Below are 27,516 nucleotides of genomic sequence, written 5' to 3'. Positions count from 1 at the left end.
CTCGTATCTGACCCGATTGGCAGGCGCGATGTAACGGTTTGTCAGAAGGCTTAAAACCCTCCTCAGCTCCAGCTCCCAGCCTGTTGATAGGTTGACTGAAAGTTAGGGTGAGATCAGCATGGTTTCCAGCATGGTGACCGCCATCGATGGGACTCCAAAGCCCCCTGCAGTAACATATGGGTGACATCACTCAAACTTTGTCCCTTCATATTTATAATCTATGCTTCACACAAATCCTGGGTAAACCCTGCATCTGTGATCCCAAAGAACAACAACTCATGCCGCTCAGTTGAACAGAAGGAACCAAGATAATTCAGTTTTTAGTCTCCCTTGAGTGTATATTTGTCTGCAGAACAGACTGTAGTGTCAAAAAGCATCAGTAACTCATACAAACACTAAAGTGAGACTCTAGAATAAATGCAAACAATAATAGTAAATAGGAATTGGCACAAGCCAGCAGGGAATATGTTCAGCCAGTGTACAAACAATCCATTTTTCAGGTTTTGCAGGATATGTTGGAGTTGAAAAACTGATGGGACTAAGAACGTTTTTTTTGTTCTGCTTCATGAATTTAGATTATTTTGCTTGGTAATAATTTAAGTAATTCAGTGGTTCAAACTGAGGGACTGTTCAAAACGTTGACAAACGCTGCTTGATCTAAAGAGCTGTCTAAGGAGCCACTCACCTTTGCTACGGCTCAAAGTTTGTCTGCAAAACACACAACCTCTCACATCCTAGCTTGTACATATACCTGCACAATGCTGCAGCTCATCAATTACACCTGTGGTTGATTTTTATTTTTTATCTAACATAGCTAACAGCTTTTATATATCAAGTTTTAGACCTTTAGTTCCTTGACAGTACAAGAACTTCTGTTTAATAGCCTTTTACATCTTGATTCTACTGTTGTGTTCATTGCTTCACACCAAAAACAGTCAACCTAATTGAATGTGTCAACATACTGAGCAACACATCCTGATTCTGATTCGTTCCTACCTCTGAGAAAAGCACTAACCATAATCAATCATTTGAAAGCCCCTAAAAGGGTTACTTTTGAAAAAGCTGCTGACCATATGGAGCTTGAAATGCTCATGCATGTGTTCCAATTTGTACTGACAGAAACAGAGAATTTTAGAAATGATGATCCAGACATTTGCACTTAACACTTGCAAATTGGGTCATATCAGTCAGGTCACGATGCCCCTGATACGTCAGCTCTAATCATATGACCTGTTCAAACAGAACACAAACATCATCAACTTTGAAAAGTAGTGGTTGACTCAACATGAATGACTTGTATAAATGGTGATGCCCTTGTTCAGCAGCTTTAGTACAGCGTGCCTGTTAACACTGGCATTTGCATTCCCAGTGTACATGACTGGTTACGTGACATCAAAGTACCACAAAACAGAGACTGCAGAACTCATCAGCTCTTCTCTCATTGGCTGGAGTAAGGTCTTGCACTAACAGCAGCAATCTGTAATTGGTAATGCTCCCTCACAGTTGGTCTGGATGTGAAATAGCTCAGTGTTGTAAAATGCTACATCTGGAAGGCTGATGTCTGACACAGATTAGTGTCCACTTGAAGTGACTGCGTGCTCTTTCCTCTTACGGCACCTTCACACAACAAATGAAGTTCAGTGCAAGTTCAAGTTCAAGCAGGAAGACTGTTTCATACTCATTCGTTCATTAAAGGTAGACTGAAAAGCTTTGTTTTCCTAAAAACTAAAATATAGACTTACACTAAAGTAAAGCTGCTCAATCATCACCCAGGGACCTCCATACATGTGGTAGTGACTGTGTCTCCAGAGACCCTGTCCTCCGCCTGGATTTTGAAGTTTTAGGTTGTTTTGGTTGACTTGGGACGTTTCTGGGCGGGGAACTGGTTTGTTTCCCCCAGCTAATGACAGCTCGCAGGTGAGTTTATGAGTGGATACAATTCAGGGATTGGACGAGATTCAAACCAATGAATATGACGTGGGATCAAAGAAGAGGAAATATAATCATAGTGAGGCGAAACTCCAAGCGGATAAAGCTTGTTCCATAATGAGGGTGAACCGCAGAAACAGAGTTGGCCTGCTCTCAGTTGGACAGGCAGGCGCCAAACACCGGAAGTTATCTTGTGCTAGATTATTGGCTTTTGCATTGCAACAAATGTAATAGGCCTCCTCAGGTAGCTTGCAGTGTATCTACAGGTATGTGAAGTCCTGCAGTGTGTGTGAGCTTCTGGTGGTGATGAGCCCAGGGGGAGGGGCCCAGTTTGACACCCCTCTATCTCTATCTTGTCCTGCTCGGGTGTTCAGATGTGGGCATTTACTGTTTTAAAGCTCCTGTCAGGAACTTTCTGACTGTGTCAGTTTGCGACGCCTGTGGACAAAGTGGTACTTCTGATTTCTTTAGTGATCTTGTTCTTTAATGTGTTAGCCAAAAATCCCATCCTGCTGTCTTTAAACTGTCAATCTCATCATCTCTGCAAATATTTGCGCTGGAAAATGTCTCGTCGCTGAAGGCTGCTGTTAATCTCCTCGCCTGGCGCCAACCCTGCAGCAGCATTTACAAACATTAAAAATAAGGATGTTGAAATAATCAATCATGTCACTGAAGGCCTTGTTTGCTTTTTTAGCTCATAAAGACATATCAATATTAATTTCAATCTGTTTCATAACCACATACAAACTTATCACAGAAGTACTCAATCAACCTGATTTCCAAAGTCTGAATTCTCTATTGACCAATCACCATGCAGCTGTCAATTTTAAATCTGTTCTTCAATACATGAAGACGACTTGATGGGGTATAATCGTCAAAGACAATAAACATTTCTCATCCTTTTCTAAACTTATAAAACAATTAATTATTCACTCATTATGAAGTCTCTCTTTATTGTGATGTCACTCTGCTGTACTGTCGTCCTTAATTTACCATATCAAACAAACGGTAACGTCTCACCTCAGGGCAAAGTTACTAAAACATGACCTGCAGCCTTTAAACTAGAGCCAATAACATCGGCCGATATTAGCATACTAGATGACTATCGTATCGGCAAATTTTATCGCAGGTATAACTAGATTTATTCACCAGTCAAAGAGCATTTCATTTGAGTTTCATTGCATTACACTAGCAGTTCTCTTTCTTCCTAAAAATCCTGTATCAGTCTGGCTTTACTTTAAACATGACCAACATCAACCAAACTAACTTTAAATTACAGCCATGGATTATAAAACCAATATGTCAGCTACCGTCAACAATACTTCATAATCAGAGAGTTGCCTCAATAGCCTCAGTGTTTGACAGTGAGTAACTTCTCCGAACTACGTCCTCTAATTTATTTGGACCAAACTGAATGTGAACAGTAAAATTGTTGACAAAAAGCAGATAACTTAATAAGGAAGTAAACACATCTGAAGAAGACATTTTAAAATCTTTGGGGATAAATAAAGCTTTAACAGAGCTTGTGTGTTTGCTGTTCTGAGGGCTGTATAAGTCGTTTACAGGTAAACATCTTTGTAGCCGGACAGTTTGTGACCTGACTGTCGCACTCTGACCTCTGAAGGGGGGAAAGCTAATAAAACTACAAAGCAACACGACAGACACGGGTATAGAGAGTTAAACAGAGGTCGGGACCCCTGACCCCCGTAAAGGAGCTTTTGGACATTGTTTTTGAAACATCGCAACAAAAACAGCTCACCAGTTTTCAGGTTTCAGTTCCATTGCATCAGAGAGATGTCTGGATTCATGAAGTTGTGATTTGTGTTAGTGTCGCGTCATCTATCAATAATCTGTTCTTTGTGTTATGGTATCCATGTCATCCACATTTCTGAAGACTTGTAGAGAATATTCTAAAGTTTGTTTTCCTCCTCCTTCCTTTTTTTAATAATGACATTAAAGAGACTTTTCCTATTTCCACTCAGTGAGGCTTCCGCTACAGACTGAAACCACCCTGAAAGCAACATCCTCTGAAGAGCACGGAAAGTTGGCGAGCATCGTATGAAGGCGTATAGTGGCAGCACTGAGGATGCAGCTAGGAGGAATGGTAATGAATGAACACAGGGCAAAACCACAATCCTCCCTGAGGGGGCGTTCATCAGAGCGAACCCATCCTTCAGCCTCTGCACGTGCACACGCACTCACATAAATAATGTAGAGAGTGCTGATGATACGAGCCTTGTTTCCATACTGCTAATGCAAAACAGACCTCCCATACAAGCTAATATGAAGACAGAGTGTTAAAAGAACTACAAATCAGTGAAATGTGTTTTCCTTCTGTTATATTTAACTGACAAGAACACACTTACGACCATTTACCTCACCATGTTAAAGCCATTATACAGAAACGTATAGCAACATGAACTGTAGAAGATGTGTGCAAACAGCACCGCCGTCTCCACATGAACCACCCTGAGAGAACATAACTGGATCTATACTCAAATACAAATGTGTGCAATGTGAATAAAAAAAGTCGATCACATCAACACTGCTCTCGCTTCTGACTGTTGACTCACCTGACGGTTTGGCTCCTGATGTGTGGATCCTTCTGCACGGTTAGACGGCTCGTGGGGCCTGACGCCGGAGAGTACTTTCTGAATTAGAAAAGAGAGAGAGAAGGATGATTGAACGAACTCCAACTGATATGTGGTAAATAACAGGAAACTATGACCACAGGTTATCTCAGGGGGGAAATAAGATTAAAAATATAAAATGAAGAAGGAGAAGATGTACTTTATTAATCCTGCGAGGGGAAATTCATTTTTACACTCTGTTGTTGAACATGCTACACACACATCGGCTGAAATACACACACATGCACAAACAGGATCCTATGGACATGCGGTAATAGAGAGAAGTCATAGTGAGGGGGGCTGCCCACAACGAGCGTTTCCTGAGCTGATGAGGGTTCAGTGCCTTGCTCTAGGTCACCTCGGCCGGTCACCTCTGGCACCACTCCAGCTACCAGATTTGATCTGGACTTGAACCGGCGGCCCTCCTATTCCCAAGCCAAGTCCCTACAGACTGAGCTACTGCCGCAACTGAACTTAACCCCCCCCTGAACTCTGCAATGAAAATATCAAGTCAGTACGGACAGTGTTTGTTTTGTTTATTCTAATTAGAGGCTCTGCGCAAGTAGCCGACTAAACCACTAAACTTTATCACCATTGAAAGTCTACAACAGAATTAATAGTTGTTCAAACAAATTATCTTTATATTTTGGCCCTCAATATCAAATATTGTGTCTAAACTGACATGCAGCCCCCCCCCCCCCTGGAACAATCAGGGCCATAGACTGGCCGCAGCCCCAGCTAATGGGCTTTCTCTACTACAGGTCTACTGCCCTGATGTAAACAAGCATTTATAGCGCTTCGTGCTTGGCAGTATTTTGATCATTAGCGTAATGGAGAGAAAGTTGTATGAAAGCTGTCATGTGGACATTAACTTGCAAAAAGGACCTAATAACTGCTATTGTTAGCCATGATCGCAGACGCTTCGATCCTGTCTTTAGTTTTGTTATATAAAAAGACATTTCCTGGAAACATCCCTAACTCTAATTTCATTTTCTGGAGTAATTTTTATATGCTTTATCGTCCAATAATCTTTACAACCAAGGATGAGTCTAGGTAAGATAATAAACTAGGATAACAGAGAAATCAGTTAAAATTGTGTCATTAATGAAAAAATGTATCCGTCTCTTTTCATTAAAAGATGCTAACACACCACGAAAATTTGTCCAAAACAAACCTAAATGTAAAAGATTAAAAAATTAGATTTTTTTAAAATTAGTTTTTGATATATGCTCATTTTCTATGCATAAATAATATTCTGTAATATGAAGCAGAAAAAAGCATTTTTTAAGGAGAGGGCAAAGGTTTCTTTGACAGTTTCTTCTACAACAGCAGTTGATATATTAACGCAATCTGGACAGCCAAAATACAAAACAGTTTGTTGTGACTCTCCTACCCAGAGTTCATCAGAGGTTGTTTGGTTGCAGGCAGGCTGGTGGAGAGTACAGTGGTCTCTGGCAGCGTCTGGATCCCCCATCACAACGCTCATTTGTCTCAGCACTCCCTGAGGACACAGACAGGAAGGAGAGGTCAGAGGTTATACACAGGTCATCCATAGGTAACTTCACCCCACCCCATCCTCACCACCACCACCACACCACATAGACTCGTTCCTCCACTTCATACTTAAGTGGAGGTCAAGAGAGCCAGGAGAGGACATCAATCAAGATCCATGCCTGTCTACGACCCTGACTTCAGCGTGTTTGTATTTGAAACAAAAACTTCATCGACATGATAAATGAGTCCAGTGAGACACACTGTCACAATAGTTCTGGCTTCAATTAAGGTGAAGACAAGTTCTAAGTCACAGCTACTCAGGTCACATTACTGAAAAAGGAATTCTTGTATTTTGGGTCTAAATGACTAAAAGGTAAAAACATTTTTTAAATTGCTCCAGAAAGAGGCTTAAGCCTGTAGACGTAGAACTGGCTGAAAGGTTATTTCATAATCCTTTTGGTCTAGTTGACCCAAATCAAAGTTGTGCTTGTTTTTTTGCCACCGACAGGCTCAGATTGTTTCAAAGTGCCTGTGAGGAGTTTCTAGCTGGTTCTGAAAAAGACTGAAAAAAAGTTTTTCTCTGGTGTTGTTGACACAAATCAAAGCTCAACATTTCAATCACGGATGTGAATATTAATAAAGCACCACTATCTCCACTTTGTAAAACAAGCTCTGTTGAGTGAGAAGAGTGTCAGTGCCTGGTAGAGCCACCACCTTCCTCGTTCCTGGTCTGTCTACGCGAGCGACAGAGAGGAAAATAGAAACAGGGCGTCAGGTTAAAAAACGGCTGATTAAATTCTAAAATAATTCACAGTTTGTTTCACAATGTCATCATTAAACATTTACAACAGACACAACTCCCACTTAACAAAACTACAGGATAAATACGTAGAATTAGGTAGGTCAGAATTACAAAGATAACAATCAAGCTTTCTCGACTGCCACCAAATAGCAGTTAAGAACTAAATGAACCCTTCTTCATAAAAGTAATTAGTCCCAAGAAAAGCTTCAAAATAAGCATTGTTTCTGTAACATTCATGAGAACTATGTTCCCTTACTTCAAAGGGCGTCTCAAAGGGCTCCAGGCTGCCTCCGATCATCAGCAGGCCGTCACTGGAGATGTCCTGCCATGGATAGGCCCAGTTCACCCTCTCCACCAGAGAGCAGTCCACATACACCTCCAGCCAGAGCGGGGAGACCCCCAGCGAGACCCGGTGCCACTGGCCGTCGCACAGAGACCGCACTGGGAACCTGGATTAGATTCAGGGAGGGTCGATGAAGAGAGTGTAGAGACATTTAAGAAATCAGTGCAGACAGAATCTGTACGTATAGCATGGTTAATCTGAGGATCACACATACTCGTATTCTCTGTGCTGAGTGGAGATGAAGGTGAGTGAACGTGGGCCGAGGCGGAGCTGCAGGTGGATGTGATGCTGGGAGTTTAACACCGTCAGCACATTGCTCTCCTCTTTCTGAGAGCTACGCAACTCCATCAGCAAGCTGAACTCCTCTGAGAACCTGCAACAGTGACATAAAAAAACACAGTATGTGAAGAAAAAATATGATGACAGCTTCCCTTTAAACACAAAGACGAACGCGCAATATGTATTCATGTGATCTCTGTGAAAAAGACTCAATCACAAGAAGGAATAGTCTAATATGTTAGAAAACAAGAGTGTTCACCGTTAAATGGGATGAAAGTTTGAACCGTTCTCAAGTTTTTGTTTTGAGCACAATCTAGTTTATTATCCAGACGTGTCTTGTTAGTCCAGCTTTAAGGTTAAGGTAAGCTTCTCACACATCAGAGGAATCAGAGTCACTGGAATCTGGTGTCCTCGATCTGTCTGAAGTTCAGAAATACATATACCAACAACTTCTTGACTGCAGCTAACCGTGATATATTTATTAGCCGATATTAGCATATCCAGTGACTATCGGTATCGGCTCATTTTATCGCAGATATGGGCTGATATTACTCGATTTATTCACCAATCAAAGAGCTTTTCATTTGAGTATCATTGTTTTACACTAGCAGTTCTCTTCTTTTCACCAGCAGTGTGATACATGGATTAAAACAAGCATTATCCCTCTCCGGAGTGTCAAGCGATGACACACATAAGTACATTTCTCAGTTTCTTTCCAGTTGAGTGACCATCTTGTCTTCATCTTTTACACAAGTGGAAACACAATAAATGTGTATTAATCTATTGCTAAAGATCATACATGGATAAAAGAAAGATATCGGCCCATTTTGGTTGGGCCCTAATTTTTATATAAATCATCCCTTTTCTTAACATTGTTTGTTACTTCCTAGACCTGAACAATTTGTCTTGATATTGCTTCTTCTGTCTAAACCAACGGTTCAAACATTTTATACTTAGCAAGCAAAAACGAATCAAATGCTCAGACTTAACAAGCTTGACAAATGATACAAATTTATTGATGGATATTTCAACTGTACACAAACAGATGTGTGACAGAACAAAGTAAAGAAAATACACAAAATGAGACAGGGAGAGCCAGAGGTCTAGGTACTGTAGTTGTATGTAAAAACAAGCGAGCCAGGCTAGCTGTTTTCCACTTTCTTTTAACTTCATACTAAGCTCAGCTAAACATTAAGAACATAAGTGTGATACCAATGTTTTCATCACACTCTCAGAAAGAAAGTCAGTTATGTTTCACAGTGTCAAACTATTGATTGATTCTTGGATTTTCTTCATCACACTGGTGAGTCTAGTGAATCTGTGCGAACTGATAATGAGAAGAAGAGACAAAAGAGAGTACCTTGGTCCAAAGGCCTGCTGTGTGGCCATCATGAGACTGTCATAAAGGCTGATTTGGAGAGTTGGACACATCAGACTGTCCGCTGAGAGGGACACATTGTTGTCCTGGACCAACATCAGGGAGAACTGCTGCACCAAATCCACTTTCTCTGTTGAGGAACCAAAAGAACACCGTGAATAAGTAACTGATGAGTTAACTTAAACTGTCACTAAGCTGAAAACCGAGGATGGTAGACATTTTTCAAGGGGCTAGAAACTGTTTTTGGTACTTGAGTCCCACAGGAAAAACACAGATGTATAGTATGAATGATGTCCGAATTCCTTTTAGCTTCTGCAGTGTCAGGATCCAAATGTTGTTGTTCTGACTCACTAGGTCTGTTCACCTAACTTGAATACAGGTGGTTATGCTGAAAATGATCAAATAAAAAAAAATCACAGATTATTAAAAAAAAAAAGTTTCAGCTATTGGGATAAAAAAAAAGGTCCGTCGTCAATAAAAACAAACAGCAACAAAACACAGAGACAGGCTTGAAACAGTCATTAAACCAAGTCGACTTGGATGATCCAACCATTGTGATCTTTAGCTCTACTGTGATAAGCCGTTCCTGCAGGTGTGATTTCCTTATTGGGCGGTTGTGGCTCAGTGGTAGAGTCGGTCGTCTCTCAACGTGGGTTCGATTCCCGGCTCCTGCAGCCACATATCCGATGAGTCCTTGGGCAAGACACTTAACCCCAAGTTACTCCCGCTGCTTCGTCAGTGGCGCATGAATGTGTATGATTGGATTAGTTACTTCTGATGGTCACTTTACACAGCAGCCTCTTCCATCAGTGTGTGAATGTGTAGGTGTGACCTGAGGTGTAAAAGTACTTTGAGAAGTCAGAAGACTAGAAACTAGACAAGCTCAAGTCCATTTATCATTTAACATCACTAACAAAGCTGAAACACATTCCTTGCTGACATTATCCAATCATTGAATTTGTTTCTTTTTTATTTAGATTTGCTCTTTCTTTTTATGTTCCATCATGTGCAGTTATCATTCTGTCTTTTTTACCTGACACATTTTTACTCAATTTACAAACTCAGTTTACTCAAACCTCTGCATCAGACCAGGGGAACCAGAACAGCACTTCATTCTTCACTCAACTTTGGTAGTGGTAGGACTTTCCTCAAAGAGCCTGTGCCATAGGACTGTTTACATTTGGATGCATACAGTCTTAGTCCCATTCAGAAGTCTCACCAGTGGTTCACCAATTGACCCCTGAACTTCAGTTTCGTGCCTTTGCAGAGCCGATGCAGTCATCCACCTACATGCATCAGTGAAATCTAACTCCCCCAGTGGGGGGGGGGGGGGGGGGGGGGGGTGATGAAGTCTTCACATCTCCATTCATGTCTCACAGAATGAGCTGCAGCTCAGCAGTCATGTAACAGCCATGGAGAAAGGAAACACATGCATGCATGCTGAGGAACTCCACAGTTCACCAGTGAGTGAGTCGGCAGCACAAACCTCAACGTAAACCTGTGCAGGGTGAAGACCTGGAGACAACAGATCCATCAGACGTGTCATTGCCTCTGTATGCTGGCATGTCTGTTGTGCTTTAATGCCAGCTCAACAATCTGGACACAGCCACAAGTTGTTGCAGCCAGCAACAAAGCACTGTGGGAAATACCTGAGACAGAACTTTCCCCAAGTGATGAGGATACTTTCTTCAGTTTTACAGCTTGTAGTGGTATGCAGAAAACTGCAGGTGAAAACATAAGCAGAGATATGAATTACTCTTACGATCACTTGCATTAGCTCTTCTTCTCTCAGATACTGAGGTGCAATATAAGTTGGGTAGTATTATCAGCGTTGTCACTACCTTGAGTTGCACAAAAGAAACCTGAGTCTGTCTGAACTGTCAATAATGTTATTACTGTTGTACTTAGTGCTTCAGGCATCAGACTGTGCAGTGGTGCCTTCAGTCTGTCATCAACATGAACATCACCCCCCTCATACCAACTTGTTTTTAACATTCTTTTAAATTACAGTGAAATTCCGTCGCTTCATCTTATCTAAATGTTTTTTTTTATAAGAAAGTTGGGGCCTGAGCAACAATGGGTTTTTTAATCCTCTACAGAAAATACCTCATATTTTTGAGCTGGCATTATAATGTATTTATAAGAACTGCATACCGATTTGCATGGATAATACTTTTCTCTTTTTAACAGATTTTGTGCAACCCTTGCAAGCTTCTAAAAGGGCTTTCACACTTTCACTTTGCCCATATTTGCGGGAGGAGCTGTATGGGTAAACGCAACCAGCCATCACCAGGAGTTTCTCCTGCGAGACCCCGCAGTGTTTTTTTCCGCAGCAAGTCCGAGTGAGCTGATGTGAGAACGCAGCAGGATATTCTCAGGAGAATTCAGCTCGAGCCAATGAGAGGGGGGAGAGATGTTCATATACTGTGACTGCTGCACAGTGAATAGTTGCGACCGCTAAGATCTCTGTGCATGTAACTCGGCTGCATTATGTTTGTTAGTCAGTATGTTGTTCTTACTTCTGGAGACCCCCCCCCCCCCCTCCTGTCTGACAGGGATCTCCCGCTGTGAAGAGCATATGTGAACAGCCAGGTCAGGAGAATATCCAGAGCAGTCCTCCTGAAATTATCTAGATATTTTCAGGAGGGCATATGTGAAAACGGCTTAAGGGAAATTTATTTAGACAATTGGATTTGGCATTTAGTTTCATTTGGCATTTAGTCCAAGCAGTCAGTGGTTTGAAATATAAAGGAATTGAAATTGAAGAAAACTGTAATAATGTTTAAAATGTTGTTAATGTCTTGACTGTGTGTTCTTCAGTCTGTTTGTATGTTAAAGACCTGCTTGTCACCGGTCTGCCTGCAGCTACATCCAGCTCATCATCACTCAGTGTGTCCGTCCTTTCTCATCTTTCCTGCACCGTGGCGGAGGCGGCGGCTGCCACACATGACTGAGCTCTGATAACGTGATGAAAGGTCCGCTGTAAACCCTGAGCTGCATTCCTGAGTCATAAAAATATTTGAGAAGACCAATTACTGCTCAGTGAGAGAAGAGGAGGCAGCAGCGCAGATGGAGAGGTGTTATTTTTCAAAGCAGACACACTGAGTAGATGTGTGCAGGTGGAGGCAGAGCAGCTGGCATCTTGACTCCATGTGTGGAGAGAAGACGAGAGAGGTAAATCTGGACTTAACTCTGTGCCAGGAGGGCAGCCAGTCACTGACAGTTTCATGGCTGCAGCGTGAAGTCTTGAGCTGCAGATTGATTGAAAAGAAAACTCCTGAACACATGGGAGGACGTCTCTCCTCCATGCTGCTCTTGGGTTTAACTGTGATTAATCCTGGGCAGCTTGTTGAGGATTCCAGAAAAGGCTCTGGTTCATATTTGGGATGGGAACTTCTCAGTAAAACCCTGACCAACACTAGAACTGTTTATTCAGTGTGACACATTCACAGGTATGAACGTCATTTAGTTCTACTGTTTTATTTAATCAGTGTTTCCTGCAGAATGATGGTGTCACTGTGACGAGGATGGGGGATGTACTTATTCAAAAGAACAACTATACACCGAAAACAAACCAACAGAATAACTACTCCCATATTAAACAGGAGAGGATGATCCACAGTCATTTACAGAACGACATAAGAACAGAGATGGTTTCTCTTTTTGTCTGTTTCTCTGCAGAGCTTGAAGTTTGCAGTTCTCTTTCCCTTCACCTCAGAACAAACACGTATAAGAAGAGAGGAAGAGCAGATACAGTGCACTGATTCATTCAGCATGGTTTAATGTTTTTGTAATAATGTGATAAACTTTCCTATGAGTTCTGCACTGCAATTACTTTCTCAACATTTGCCCGGACAGATGTGCAGATATCAGGAGCGTTGTCTGGTCAGCTTCACAGTACATTTCGTTTAATGTAACATAATACAAAATCAATGTCATCTTCAATAATCAGAATGGGTTTATGTACAAGACTTTATTACTCGTGCAACAGTTTCCACTGTTTTAGCATTACATGTGCGATCGAGATTTCAGGGTGCTTAACTGAATATAGCTAGCATAGCTACGGTCACTCAAAGGGGACGCGTTTACAAAGGCGAGAGCACAAAAATAAGCAAAAAGAAGAAGATACGTGCAGTGCAAGATATGAGTCTGTACTCTGTGTTTTGTTTTTCAAATGTGTTTTTTAATGTAAGTTTTATTGTTTGAGTTGAGCCTTGTTACTGTTGGGACAGACAATAAAGTGTATCTATCTATCTATCTATCTATCTGAACTTGCATACCATAGAAATATTGGTTGGATGTTTAACCACACGCTGTATTTTCTTTATATGGTAAGAAAAACAACAACAACCTATTAAGCAAGTGCTGGAGTATTTAAATTACTGTACTCAGTTATTTAGTTAAATACAAGTTTTAACCATTTCCACCTGTTTATTTGCAAATGGATATTACACATACATCAACCAGGCGGGTTAAAACTAGACAGACATTCTTGTTTCCTTCTTGAAAAAGTCACAGCAAACCATCACAATGTAAGCCTGTTCTAGCCATCACCAGTGTATTAACTCACATTAATAACCTTTACTCTAATGGCCCACATACAGGTACACCTCCAAATTCTCCACATTCTCCACATTCACTGAGATTGACCCTAACATATATTTGCTCACACCCCCTCCCAGAAGAAAAACATCGAGACATGAAGAGGTGGCACAGAGTAACCCGACACGAATAGATTAAAACGAGGAAAATATAGAAACAAACACAATAACACTAATAAATAAAGCTAACTGTTATACATAAACATCCTGAGTGTAACTGCATGACTTTGCACGTTCACACTTGCAAACCTGTAGGATCAACTGAATACTTTCAGTCATTCTCTGCTGATCTTGAGCTGAATATGTCTAGCCTAACGAGTGTGAAGGATGTTTTAACATGCCCCCATGTGCTTTTGTTATGGGACATGGTTCAAAATCAGAGAATTACATCTGAAAATACTACATAACGTCCATCCAACAAAAGTGTAAATATCAAGTTTTGTTGATTTTGGTAAACAATGTGCTTTTTGTAAAGTTGTTTAAGTATTGAGAAAAAAATGACATCACAATAATAATCGTTGTTTTATCACCCAGGCCTATTAATACTGAAGGTGTACAAATGGATGTGTAGTGCTTTGTGTTGATGAGCTGTTTGACACTCAGAGGCTCGTCAACAAACGACTCGCTGTCAGTAATAAAGTTTTTCTTTGGTATAATGACACGAGTCAAAGCGCAACATTTCAATTAAGGATGAGCGTAATATTAGTGCAGTGTACTCCTTTGTTCATAGGGGGCGCCAAAATCAACACAACCTCAAAGTTCGTCTTAGGGGCTTTCATAAAATGTTTTGTATCTAAACAGCTGCTAGCAGTGTGTAGTGATAGTGTCATGTATAGATACGAGGCATCAGTGAGTAGGTTTACTTGGACTTGAGTACATGGTTTTGATTGGGTTTTTTAAGTATCCTGTTTGTGTATGTAAACATCATGTCCTGATTTCAGAAACTGATTTAAGACCCCATTTTGAGAAACCTGATTTTGCTACCTGAGAGAATACCAAAAGAAAACAGGATACTGCAGCGTGGACTGTATACACCTTACTCCAGGTTTCTGACAATAGTTTCTGACAGCCAGTGAAGATATTTTGAAGTTTAGATGGGAGAAGCATCCATATGCTGACCTTTTTAAGTCTGTGGTAAACTGGGATAGGACGCCGGTTTCCCAACACATATGGTGGAACAAATCAGGTCACATTGAAGAGTACTAAAGACACATTACTACGACCCTGTCCCACCAGTCACAACAACATATCATAACCCATTGCTCCCTTGTCCTGTGTGTTGACAGTGACAGGCTGACTCCAGTGAAAGGTGAGGACATGTTTAATCACTGTCACTCTCTTCTCCCGTAGCTGGAAATGAGGTGGGTACATCATATCTGTAACTGTTTGTTTGCATTAATTGTGCTAAGCACACAATATAAACCACAGTGGTCTCATCTTTCTCAGATTTCCAAAATGGTTTGTGTTTTAAAAAATAAATATCACAGGTATGGAGCTAATATTGTGGCCAATCCATTTGAAAATGCATTCACTGATCACAAATATGTAAAAAGATCCACAAATGCTCAAACTGATCCACAAATGCATGCACAGATCTGCAAATGTGTTGCCTCTCGTCTGGTGCCCTGAAGCCATCTGTCATTACATGCAGTTTAAATGTAGGTCATGTATACTCTAGCTGAAGTAGAAGAAACAGTATTGAGGTCCTCAGGGTTGTACAGTGTAATGTCTGGCGTCAGACTGAGTGCAGGGTCAGTCTGGTCGCCGTCTCTGCTGAATGATGGGATCACAGGTTATCTACAGTAGGAAGAAGAATTTCTGCGTGCAAGAAACACAAGAAGCTCCACATACATATAAACTGTGGAGGCATCAGATATCCCTGACAGAAAGAGATTCAAAGACACTTTCCACAAATCAGAGAGGGATGTAGATGTACCATGTTTATAGCAGTTCTTGTTCGCTCCCCTTCAAAAACCCCTCACAATGGGGGAATCATTTTTGTTAGCAAATGTCTTTTGGGTTAAGAGAAATGGGTTTCCTAGATGAACAGGTGATATCACTTAAGGACAAATGAAAGTTGTTGTCTATAAAAGCATCCATGATCCATCATAATGAAGTGCCTGGAGAAGTTGCTGGTTGTCACCCTACACCTGGATCCACTCTGATTTTCTTACAAGACCAAGTGCCTGCTACACGCCTCCTCCACCTTTTGCCCCCTCCTCACTTCAACAACCGACCCTCATCAATAACAGACTCAGCTTTAACCAACACACATGCCTCCCTGCCACCGTGGCTGGTGGATTCAAAACAGAGGATGAGGCAGAGCCATGTGGTCACTGAGGGTGTCGGAGTGCCCGACTCTGTTCTAAAAGTCAGATACCAGGATTCATCGTTTGTAGTTGGTTGTCACAAATCTCTCTGTCACATTACTTTAATTAGACACCAGTAGGGCTATATGGTGGGTGACGGATGTGCTAATTTCCTACCCTAAAAGTAATACTAAAAACATTGCACGATATTACACAAAAACTAAGACCCTGTAGATACAGTAAGGTCAAATTTCAGAGCATTTCTAAAGCCATTTTCACATATGCACTCCTTAAAATGTCTTGAAAATTTCCGGACTGCCCCTGAAATCCTCCTGGTTCTGGTTGCTCACACATGCACCACACTTATTGGAGAAAAAGACTTGACGAGATAGTCAGAAAAGTGAAAAGAACAAGTACTTTTCCATCATAATGGACTGTGCGGTGTGCGTCCCATGCAGCGGTCACACTCTTAATCTGGTTGAAGAAGATGCAGCCAAATCTTCAGTGGTCTCCATATCCTTCTTTGGTGTTCTCCAGAGATTGTACGATGTATTTAGCTCCTCTGTGCAGCGCTGTGCAGTTCTTCAGGAACACGTTTAACAGTTTACTGCAAAAGCTCTCTCAGTGACCAGATGGGAGGCCTGGATTGACAGTGTGAAAGTGGCGAGTTACCACCTGCCAGAGACAAGCATTGTCTGCTCTCCAATCTCTCTGAATACAGAAGACGGACTGTGAGACATTGTCCATCGACAGATCAACAACATTAACAAGATTCTTGAGAGCTCCAGTGTTTCTCTTGAAACACTCAAATGAGAAACAAGCACAGTCAGAGTTTATCTGCAAAATATCAGGAAAAATGGACTTGCCTGTACGACTGATGCTTGATAGATGGCAAAAACCATTGAAATTGACAGGACATTTCCAATGAAAAGACACCAGAAAACAACCTGGCACTTCCTGTATGAGGGCAGAGAAGAAACTCAATACTCTCCAGAAGAGGTAGTTTTTTCCTCCCCGTTTTCAAAAGAAGTCAAACCGATTCCTTGTGGCACACTTGCAGACAACTGTAAAAAACTTCAGACATGACATAGATTCTGAGTATCTGGTTCAAGAGGTCAGGTCTGCTGTCCATTCTTGATCCACCATCCTGATTATGTGTTTTCCTCCCCGAGGGAGAAGCGTGATTACATTTACAAGGAACAGCTTCTGGATCTCTATGGAAACATTAGCATTGTCCTTCATCTACTATTAACTCTTCAGGTCGCTGTTGCCTCTGTAGAGAGAAGCTTCTCAGCCCTAAAACCAATCAAAACCTATCTCAGGTCAACTATGTACCAGGAGACACTTTCAGGACTCCCTCTTATTTCAAATGAGCGCAATGTGCGAAGGTCTTTGTATGGACCTGCACTAGAGCGACTGCAAAGCTGGGCCTTGTGTGGCCTGAAGTCTTCGCAGAGACCACCACGTCTCGCTACGAGGAAAAAAGGCTGCCTCAGACCAAACTCTCTACAAGGCAGATGCTCCCGGTCTTCCCTGAGTGCCTGGAGGAGGCTATTTGGTCCTGGAGAAACCCCTTGACCATCATCACTGAGTGAAAAAGGCTACAAGGTGGTTCGCGATATCGATTAGGGCTCTTAACGCGTTGTCGCTGCTGCTAGCTAGTTAGAAGACGACATGTCAACCTCACCCATCCAACAATGTGGGACGAATTGTGGGTAGTAACGGACCTCTGCCTGCGTCTTCACAGGTGCCTGATGGTCGCTCAAGAGAGAGCGAGATGGCTCAACCTTTCCAGCCTCTCTCACAAAGAGAAGACCCAATTGCAATTGTCTTTTATCAGGCTGTCTAATCAATCTCTTAAGACTTTCAGCAGCATGTGTACTGATAAGAACCACAAAAAAGAGATCTCATCACTCCTATATACACTTCTCTGCATGAACACCTGATAGAATCTAATCTTATTCAAAGTCCCTCTCAACATCAGATCATTAAGAGCTCATAGTGTTGTAAAACCTAAACTTTATGCTCCAAGGATGCAGGCCTTTACTTTCAAACACACCTGTGTTCGTAGCAAGACAATATGCCTCTTACGACAATAAAGGCGCATCTAAGGATATGTTATCTGCCTCTCTAGATATGGGTATATTTTAGTAAATATATATATTTTAGTACTAGTTTCCTAAACAAAGCAGCAAGAACAAGGACCATCACTTCATCCAGCTCAACTGAGCAGCATAAACTGCTGCCATCTGAGGTCACCTGATAAGGATGTGAGTGTTTCCCAAAGAGCAGTTAGTGCCAAGGTCATCTTTTATAAAGGAAAAGAAATCTCTGTCCACTTAAAGCTCCATTCAGCTCCTCGGTTCAGCCTGCTGTTGTTCTTGGATGTCACCAAACCTCAAACCGTGGGCCTGGCGGGAAAGATACAACAGCTTTAAGTCAAACCTTTCCCATCTTGTGTTTGTGAAGTCGACTCACTGACGGCAGGATGGAAACCATAAAAAAACACACGTGACAGTGACTGAATTCAAGTGAGGAAGTTTTAAACTGGGACAAGCACAAATAAAGAACTTCTCACACAGGACACCTTTCAGGGTGGGCTTAAAGTATTCAAGCATTTTTCAAGCATTCAAGCATTTTTCACAAAATTAATATATTGCACTAGATTTGTTCATTATCTTTGTCTTAAACTGCTTCATGTTGTAGCCCAATGAATTAAAGGCCTTTTATATTTTTCAACTATCCTGAGTGCCTGGACCTGGATTATTTATACCAATGTTTTTTGGTCTTTAGTTTTCCTCCCCTTTTTTTCTTTTTGTTTGTTTTTCTGTACAGCTTGTGAGCAGAAGGGCCGTATATCAATGTAAGTTGGCGGTTTTAAAACTCAGTGACAAACTGACATCAAGATTGATATTCATGGTCCCAATCAATAAAACCAGGAGGAGCAAATGGTGAGATAGGCTGCGCAAACATTTGGGGCTGAGAAAAAACCTGATACCGATAAATTAGCCAATATCTTTCCTTGATCTATGTTAGATCTTTAGAGATAGATATATATGCATATACTCGTTTGTTTCGTTTATCCCTCAAATGCAGTTATCAAACACTTGTGGAAAATATATAAAGTACAACAAAGACAACTGCTAGTGTAAAACAATAAAACTAAAATGAAATGCTATTTGACTGGTGAATAAATCAGCACATATCTGTGATAAAATTAGATGATACCGATAGTCACTTGATACGCTAATATCAGCCGATATCAGCTGGCCGATTAATTGGTCTGGCTCTACTTTACCTAGCGAAGGTACAAGGATCACTAGCTGTCACTTTCAGTCAGTGTTCTGGGGCAGTAATGGTATAAAGTCAGAAATATTTGGCTCAGGTAAACACACTATTTGATGTCAGGATTAGGTGAAGTCCATTCTTTTGTTTCCTCACAGGGACAGCGGAGTGTCAAACAGCATTAATCCTAAATTTCCTCCTCTATGTGTTGTCTTTCTCGGATTGAAATCTGTAGAAACTACATTCCAGGATTGTCTTCTCGTCGATTAGTGCATCACATTGAACACCAATTGTCTTTCCTTCAAAAAATAAACAAGTGGCAACCAAGACTGATCTCTTCTCTGTAGTGTACTGTGGTAGGAAGCCTGTCTTGCCCGCCAGGTAAGCTGTTCCGTAATAACAGCTTGAATTTTGAATATAGCACCTTTCAAGAGAGCCTAGGAGGCTTTACATCAGAACACACAAACCAGACAACACAAAAAGTGTGTGATGTCCCGTGTAAACTATGACTTAGCGATTAGAATTTGAAGCAACACACAATCGGCTGGCAGACGTACAGAGCTGCTCCGTCTGTTGATGGCTCAGCTATGAAAGGTGAGTGACATTAAAATATCGGTCGTCTGCTCTTCAACACTCAGTGCAGACTTGGAGCGATGCCCGGCCGGCTGTCAGCGAGCGTCGCTGAGGACACTTTGATGTGAGATGAGAGAGCAGAACAGAGATCAGCTTTCTCTCCGGGGTGCTCTTCAAACATTACATCAGATCCAACAGAGCTGATAACAGCACGCTGTCTGCATGCCACGCACCCAGAGAACAAGGAATTCCCTCAGGAGAAATACAGCAATGCATTTTTCTATAAGAAAATCAGAGGGCTACTGTACTCGCATCCAACTGTATACAGTGAGACAATGTGCCAAATGTACTACACTATACACTGAGCTAACAGTACTGTAACAAATGGTGGGTAGCTTTTGGAGAAATATTCTCTTAACTGTGTGTGTGTTCCTTCCTGTTGTGTTAAGTTCAGTGATGGCTCTGGGGTAGAAAGTGTTTGTAAACCTTGATGCTCGGATCTTAAGGGTCCTGAAGCGTCCTTCATACGGTAGCAGAGAAAAAGAGGTTGTTGTAGGGGCGAGTTACATCCTTCTCGATGCAGCTGGGTCTGCGGAGACAGCGAGATCTGAAGGTGTCCCATCGTATTTTTTGTGCTGTGTTAATGACTCTCTGAAGAGCCTCCCTGTCTGCTGCCGGGCAGTTGGCATACCATGCTGTAACATTTGGCATAGCCCACTCCCAGTCAAAGATAATCCCCTTAAAAGTGCTTGAATTTGCCATTGACACTATTGTAAAAAATAAAAATATATTTTTCCTAGAAAGAGCACATTATAGAGTTACATTGCTCTATTCAAAGCTGTCAGGCTCCATTTTCCTCTCAGAACATAGTGGTAGCTGGTCCTCCACATTCAGGACCGCTAAGTTTATCCATGTTAGGCCCTGCGTCCACAGACAGCGCTTTTTGCACTTCTCACCAGCGCACATTGTTGCTAGGTTACAAATGTTAACTTCTGCTTCCCTCTGTAATGTCTGTGTGTGTGGTTTTAGATAGCTCTGTGTGCTTAATATTAAAACAATGTAAAGGAGTCATGTCCTGGCATCAGCAGCAGCTCTACACCTGGAAATCGTACCCCTGAAAAGACGAGTCGGACTAGCGTCTTTACCGCCTGATTGTCGACAAAGAGGATGTTGTAAGTCCCACCTCATCACGACTCTGATTGGCCTGTGAGGGAGAAGTGACATTGACGAGCGCAGTGCTGTCCCAAAAGTTGAACTGTTTTCAACTGAGAGCGCTGAGGACAGCAACAACAAACAGCAGAGGCTGAGCGCTGAAAACACTGAACTACTTGGTTTTGTATTGAAAACCTGTGAACACAACAGAAATCATCATGCAGGACGACAGTTTAAACCCAAAAGGAGCAGCTGTAGCGTCATGATTAGCACCTCCTTTCAGCGTTTTCAACGGGATTATCAGAGTAGAGGAGAAACAGTGAGAGGACACATGACACCAACAATGCAGTCATTGAACGTCCCATGTGGGTATCTGCTTTGAACTGACACAAGAATCTGTTGTGCTGTGGACTGTACCAACACTGAGGGATCTTTGACGTCTCATCTGTAAGTTTAATGTGTGCTTTGGTTAGCAGAGAAGGGGCGTGGTGTCAATTCAGCGGTTCCTCCGGCCAGTTCCCTTCTTCACATGTCTGACTCTAAATAACAAAACCAGTACAATAATTCAGCATCTGTCGTGGGGGGTGTTTTGGCTTCACTTTTGAACAATGGAAGCAGACGGAGACGCTTTGTCCATATTAACATACAGTCAAGAGCTGCATATGCCACAGTGTCCTGAGAACAGGATTCAAGCAGCACAAGTAAATCAACACAAAAGGTGTGCGAGGGGTTTAAGATGATGGGTTCAACAAACTTCACAAGAAGGCCTCACTCACACATGTAACTTCAGAAAACTGCTACAAAATGGAACTAGGCCCCAAATTATTCAGCTATTGGAGCGACGCTCAAGTCACATATTCATGTCCCGCTGTCTCTAACCTTGGTCAATATGTATCAAGTTCTTAACAAAGACACTGACCTTGCAGCTGACCAAAAACACTTTGAGTCTGAACTTTTATCACACAAGAAAATTTAAGAGAAAATGTTCAATATATAGACATAAATGTCACAAAACAACTTCCCAAAGCTCAGACTACATGTGCAGCACATCAGCACATGTATAAGTGGGAGCAGACAGTCAACTTGAAAATGGTGTATAGATAGACATACGTTTAAAAAACAACTTAACTTGATCTTCTCAAGAACAGATACAGTCAGCAGGTTAAACAGGAGCAGGTTTACGTGCTGCAACAGCTGCTCTCAGTGGAAGAAGCTGGTACTACAAGTCAGTATCAAAGCAGCATCTGCAATGTCACATTTTTCATAAAAAACAAGATTTCAGATCCTATTTAGGGATACATTATCTGTAAGAGCTACGAATAAATGGAAATAATTCGCACATCCATAAATAATACGCAATTCGGACTATCAGCTCAATTAAGCCGATAAGACATTTCCTTTTTAAGAAGATTTTATTGAATCTTCGTGAATTTAGCAGAAACTTGAGTGTACTGACGACTTACAACGGAGTTTCAATGACCCCCCCCCCCCCCCCCCCCCCCCCCCCCGTGTAATTCACTACCATATTTTTTATTATTTCATACTTGAACAAAATCGTTTAGTTCTCTTTAGAAATGATAATGCCATTATTTTTTATAAAGGTGTGTCTTACCTGTTGTCTGAAAACTCCACGTGTTCCCTGAAGGCATCACGTCCGCAGCATATCCAATAAAGTAAAAATTAACCAACAAAAACTGGACTTTGCCTATTAAAAACATACTTCCGTTTTATTGTCTCCAAGAAAATAAATATCTGAAAACGAAAGAATTTAAAATTATCGAGTTTAAAATATTTTATCCAGTAGCCTATAAGTTTCTTTTTGAGTTTGTTTCAATGAGTCCCCTGCTACCTTTCCATCATGAAGCATGAACTGCTCAAATCAGCTTTTCACTGGTCAAGCTGTTAAAACTTCGTATTGTAACTTCCTGCTAAGAGTTTCAAAACAAAACTTTTCTATGAATTAAATATTAAATTTGGCATTTGACAAAGGCAATGGAGCCATATTACATTAATAATATACTAACAGGAACGCGTTCAAATGTCGATAAAAATATCGACATATCGCTTTTCCTCTAACTTGACATTTTACCAAGTGTTCGAAGAGATTCCCACCTGGTGAGCTCTTGCTCCCACCCTCACAGCACCCTCACAGCACCCTCACAGTAAAGACTGATTGGAAGAAGATTTTTGCTTAGCTGTATTTTTTTTAAAGCAGGACCCAAATAAGCACATTACACAATAAGACACACAATTGCAATACAATCCACGTTGAATACTTGCCTCAGTATATTACTGTATAATTTTACATATTTTCTGTTTGAAATATTTTTTACATTTTATTCATATTTTATTGTTCTTTTTTGAATACCCTTACTTTGTTACTATTATCATATTTGATTTATAGCCTTGTAAAAGGAGCCAAACCTGAAACGTTTTTCACACATATGAACCAACATTTGGAGTAACAATAAACATCCTGAATCTTGATGAACATTTTCAGTGTCTCCATGACTATTAGTCGGTGTGAAGCCATCTTTATGGCTTTATTATTAGTTATAAGTCTCTGCTGCAGAACCCTGAGACAGATCATTCCTCTCACCCCCCAATCAGGAGGTAGAAATCACACCAGGAGCAAATTAAATCTAAAAATGGTGTCCAGGTTGAACAACAATCCTCTCTGTGTTTAACCTCGGTGAGAAAAATGGCCAAGGATAACAGAGCAGGCTGTTTAACACAATAATATTTCCATATATTAAAGTTTTGCTACATTCTGTCATGGCTGAACACACCACCAGCTTAATTTCCCTTTGAAGCAGCTTCACTGCTCTTCTTCAGCTGTAACATCGTCAAAAAGTCAGGGAGGGAGCAGAGCTAAGATTAGCAGAGGCTAGCAAGTGATGCTGAAGCTAAAGCTAGAGAGCAAGAAGATAGAGACACAAATTAAACTTAAACTAGCCGGCTTAGTAAAAGAGTTAAGTGTAAAAATCAGCAGGAACTCCTTCACAGATAACTCATCTTCTTGCTCAGAGATTAAAAAAAAATATTAAAAAAAAAAAATTTCCATACCCCCCCTGTCAGATATCAATGCATTGTAAAGGCCCTCTGCGCGTTACAAACTCACTTTGTACCCTTTAGCCTCCTAAGGCTCTTCACTTACTCCGATGTAAACTAACCTGCACAATACAAGAAATACATAGTGATGTTAAAAGACCTGGAAAGCCCACTTTGGGTGGTGATATAGGGCAGTGGTTCTCAACTGGTGGGTCTGGACCCAAAAGAAGGTCATGGAGCTGTTTTCAGTTGGTTGCCAACTACATGTGTAGCGCTTTTTTAGCAATTTTTAGCAATTTTTCTGCAAAAAACAAAAAAATGTGGGTTGTGATTTTTCATGAAGGAGTAGTTGGTGGGTCCTGCGGCTTGACCAGTTGAGAACCACTGGTCTAGGTCACAAAGGACTTTAACCAAGGTATCATTTTAACCCACCCCAATCTTATTTCTGAAGTTAACTAACATTTCATGCTAAAACCAAACCAACCAGAACGTTCCAAATAAACCACAAAGGGTTGTGACGAAGCATTGGTATCTCTTGACCTGGGATGAGAACATGTCGTAGTAAATCACGACTTTTTGCACCGAAGCATAATTCCCAAGTACTGGGGCAAAGAGAAGATAGCGAGCAGGCTGACACAGGTAACGAAGAACCTTGACAGACTTATTAAGATGGAAGCAAAGCACTAGAAGTTGACTGATGTTTCACTGAAATCTGTGTAGAAAGTGTTGCTTTTATAGCGAGTGGTATGAATAGGTGATAAGGCAGTGTGTGCAAACATCTCTCAGGGAGCTTTGATGGAGTTTATCAGGAGCAGAGCCCTTTAGAGGGTGAAGCATGTGCAATATCTTTGTCATACCGGATATTTTTTTAAGGTTTACTTTTGGGCTTTTCATGCCTTTAATTGAGATAAGACAGTGGATAGAGACAGAAATCAGGGAGGGAAAAGGAGTGGGGAATGACAGGCAGGAAAGGAGCCACAGGTCAGATTTGAACTCAGGCTGTCCGCTTGAAGAACTATGGCCTCCAGTCCGTACACTAACCACTAGGCTACTGGCAACTAGCGCCCATACACCAGACATTTTGACCTGTTAGTTTTTTCCACTTACCTGATGAAGAACAAAGACATTGAACAAGACCACATCAGTGAAATTAACTTCCTAATCACACACTAATCTAGTAGATTATTGAATAAAAAGGCTGCATATTAACACACAAATCATTCAGCGAGTCAAAGACGGCTTCATTTCATTCTGTTTTTTATTTCAATGAGCTTCGCTTCATACAAAATGTTTAATGTAGAAACAACTGCAGAGTTCAAAGTCTGGCCAAGAAACATAAAATCAGGCAAACAAACATTTCACTGAATCCCAAATAAAGGAATGTTCCAGCTTTGCTGCACAGGGGGGGGGGGGGGGGGGGGGGACCGTCAACAACGTTCAATACTGTGTTTTTTAAATAGAAATCTGTCTTTACGGCAAACCCCACAGTTTATATCAAATATTAAAAATCAACAACAAAATAACACATGGTATCTAAAAGTACTAAGTTTTTCTACATGCACATACATTGTTAGAACATGCAAACATTTTCATTTTTGTCAAGTAAAAGCCACATCTACACTGCCGATGGTATGCAGATAAAGAGACTGGATCACTTGTAATGTTTGGTGGCAGATAGGTCCAGACGAGGGCACAGGTACGTTTCCTTTGTTGCAATACAGAGGACGCATAGTTGAAAAGGTAAAGGTATTTTGTTGATTTTCTTTTGTTGCCACAACGGTAACAAAACATTAAAATAACCAATGCATCTGCAGAAAAATGTATTCTGTCTTTAAAAAAAAAGTAATCCATGTATACATATGAACCCCCCTCCCCCACCCCGTTTTGAGCTGTTTGAAGTTGCCGTTCCAGGTAAGTATTCTGCATGCAAATATATGTGTAAAGTTTCTGTAATCCTAAATAATCTGTTTCTTGTCTACACTTTGTGCCTTTTTGCATTTTTTTCACGTTTTTTTTTTTCCATAGCATTTTCTATAAAACATTTGGTCACAATCATGCTGAAGCCTGAATCTGAAGAGACCAGCATGTAAAGCTACAGAACGGATGGAGAAATGGGTTTGTCTTGTTGCATAGCCCTACTTTCATGTCTTTCAGTTTGTGTCTGGCCCCTGCAGTGTGTGTGTGTCACGGTGAAGAAACGAGGCCCCTGTAGATCCCATACAACCTGCTGAGGGTTCACAAATACCTTCCAGCCACACAGCTCATGAGAAAGGTTTAAACCTCCTCCTTATGTTGCAGACTACTGCAATGTGTAAACAGCATTGGATGAAAACTAAATTAAAGACGAGTAACAGAAACAAATATAATGTTTTATAATAAATTAGCCTACATTTAAAGACAGCTGGAGAATTTCCTCCTTCAAAGTTGACCAGAAGTGGAAGTCAGTGAGACAGCCAATCATTTCTAACCATTAATAGTGATAATCTGTATTATTCAGTGCACTGCAGGAGTTGTTTGGTAATCAATCTTTAGGAAAGTATTACTTTATCTAGTCTTACAGTGCCTGACTGATTATTTTTACATACACATATCCTACTTTTCACAGTAATTTTCCTCTGACATCACGTTCAGGGTGAAAAGCTCAAATGATACCGGCTGTTTTCCAGATTGGTACTTTCATATATGTTAAAAATCTGAAAAGTTGACATCAATTCACCGTCTCAATATTCATCAGAACTGGAGAGTCAATGGGTTGTGAAAATCCAGAGGGACATTGGGAAATATTTGAATTTGAGGAGAAGAAGATATGTCCGCACACTCGCTCAATACCGATAACAATCATCACCTGTAAAAAAACAACTGCTATTGTTGAGCTTCAAAACTCTACTTCAGAAACCAGTGGATGACATCACTGAGACTACGGCCATGTTTTATACAGTCTTTACAGTTGCTGATGAATCCAACTTGAATCCAGTAGGAGGAATATGGCTGCCATTTGAATTTGGTGAACCTCTGATTCCACCGCCTACCTCTACAGTATTTCAGTTTCAAAACGTTTCAATAATGACTTTTAAAAAGCCAACACATTGTCTCAACTTCTTCCTTTCAAATCTTGGTGTGATTGTGAACATATCAGCTGTGTCCCAAGTCTTACCATCATACTGATAGTTACGATGTACTAGAGATATGATGTTTGATATATTAGGTTATTGGTAACAGTTTATGTACAGAAAAGTATCAGTGCAGAAAAGCCAAATATTCACAAACTCCCTCCGAAGCAGTGTCAACATTACATAACATGTACCCCAGAAAGGAAGTTGATATTTACATTGTGAATTGGGATGTGACAAAAGTAAAGTTCATCAAAAAGTTTACTGATTTGAGAGTCCTTGACAGAAAAAGAACCCACTGGTTATTCAGTGTGTTTAATCAGAGAGAGCTTCTTGTACCACACATTGAAGCTCTCCTTAAAAGGGTTTCACTTTTACATTGCACTTAAAGCACGAGAAAAAGACAAGCAGATTTAGGATGTATGACATCTTTGAACATCCTGTCTTACTTGTTCGTCCAGAGCAAACAAGCTACAGTTACCTGCATAGAGCCAGTATGTGGTACTGAATTGGGACACAGCTAAAACAAAATGCCACCATGTTGAAGTATGAAATCCAAAAAAAAAAAAATATTCTGCTG

The 27,516-nt window shown here is 40.9% G+C and overlaps 1 protein-coding gene across 1 annotated transcript in view; it reads right to left on the bottom strand.

Moving 5' to 3' along the window:
• si:dkey-61l1.4 (collagen alpha-1(I) chain) overlaps window positions 1-6,049 on the bottom strand; it is a 54,898-nt gene extending 48,849 nt beyond the window's left edge. The window contains exons 1-2 of the mRNA XM_061037434.1: window positions 5,953-6,049; window positions 4,503-4,580 (exon numbers count right to left, since the gene is read on the bottom strand). Coding sequence (XP_060893417.1) covers window positions 4,503-4,580; window positions 5,953-6,045 — 171 coding nt within the window. The 5' untranslated portion in view covers window positions 6,046-6,049. The remainder of the gene's footprint in view (window positions 1-4,502; window positions 4,581-5,952) is intronic.
• Between the last annotated feature and the right edge of the window lie 21,467 nt (window positions 6,050-27,516).

The sequence above is a fragment of the Labrus mixtus genome, chromosome 5 (assembly GCF_963584025.1).
Source record: "Labrus mixtus chromosome 5, fLabMix1.1, whole genome shotgun sequence".
Classification (NCBI taxonomy): Eukaryota; Metazoa; Chordata; class Actinopteri; order Labriformes; family Labridae; genus Labrus; species Labrus mixtus.
Note: the sequence above shows the minus strand (reverse complement) of the source record. Positions and strands in the feature narration are given on the sequence as shown.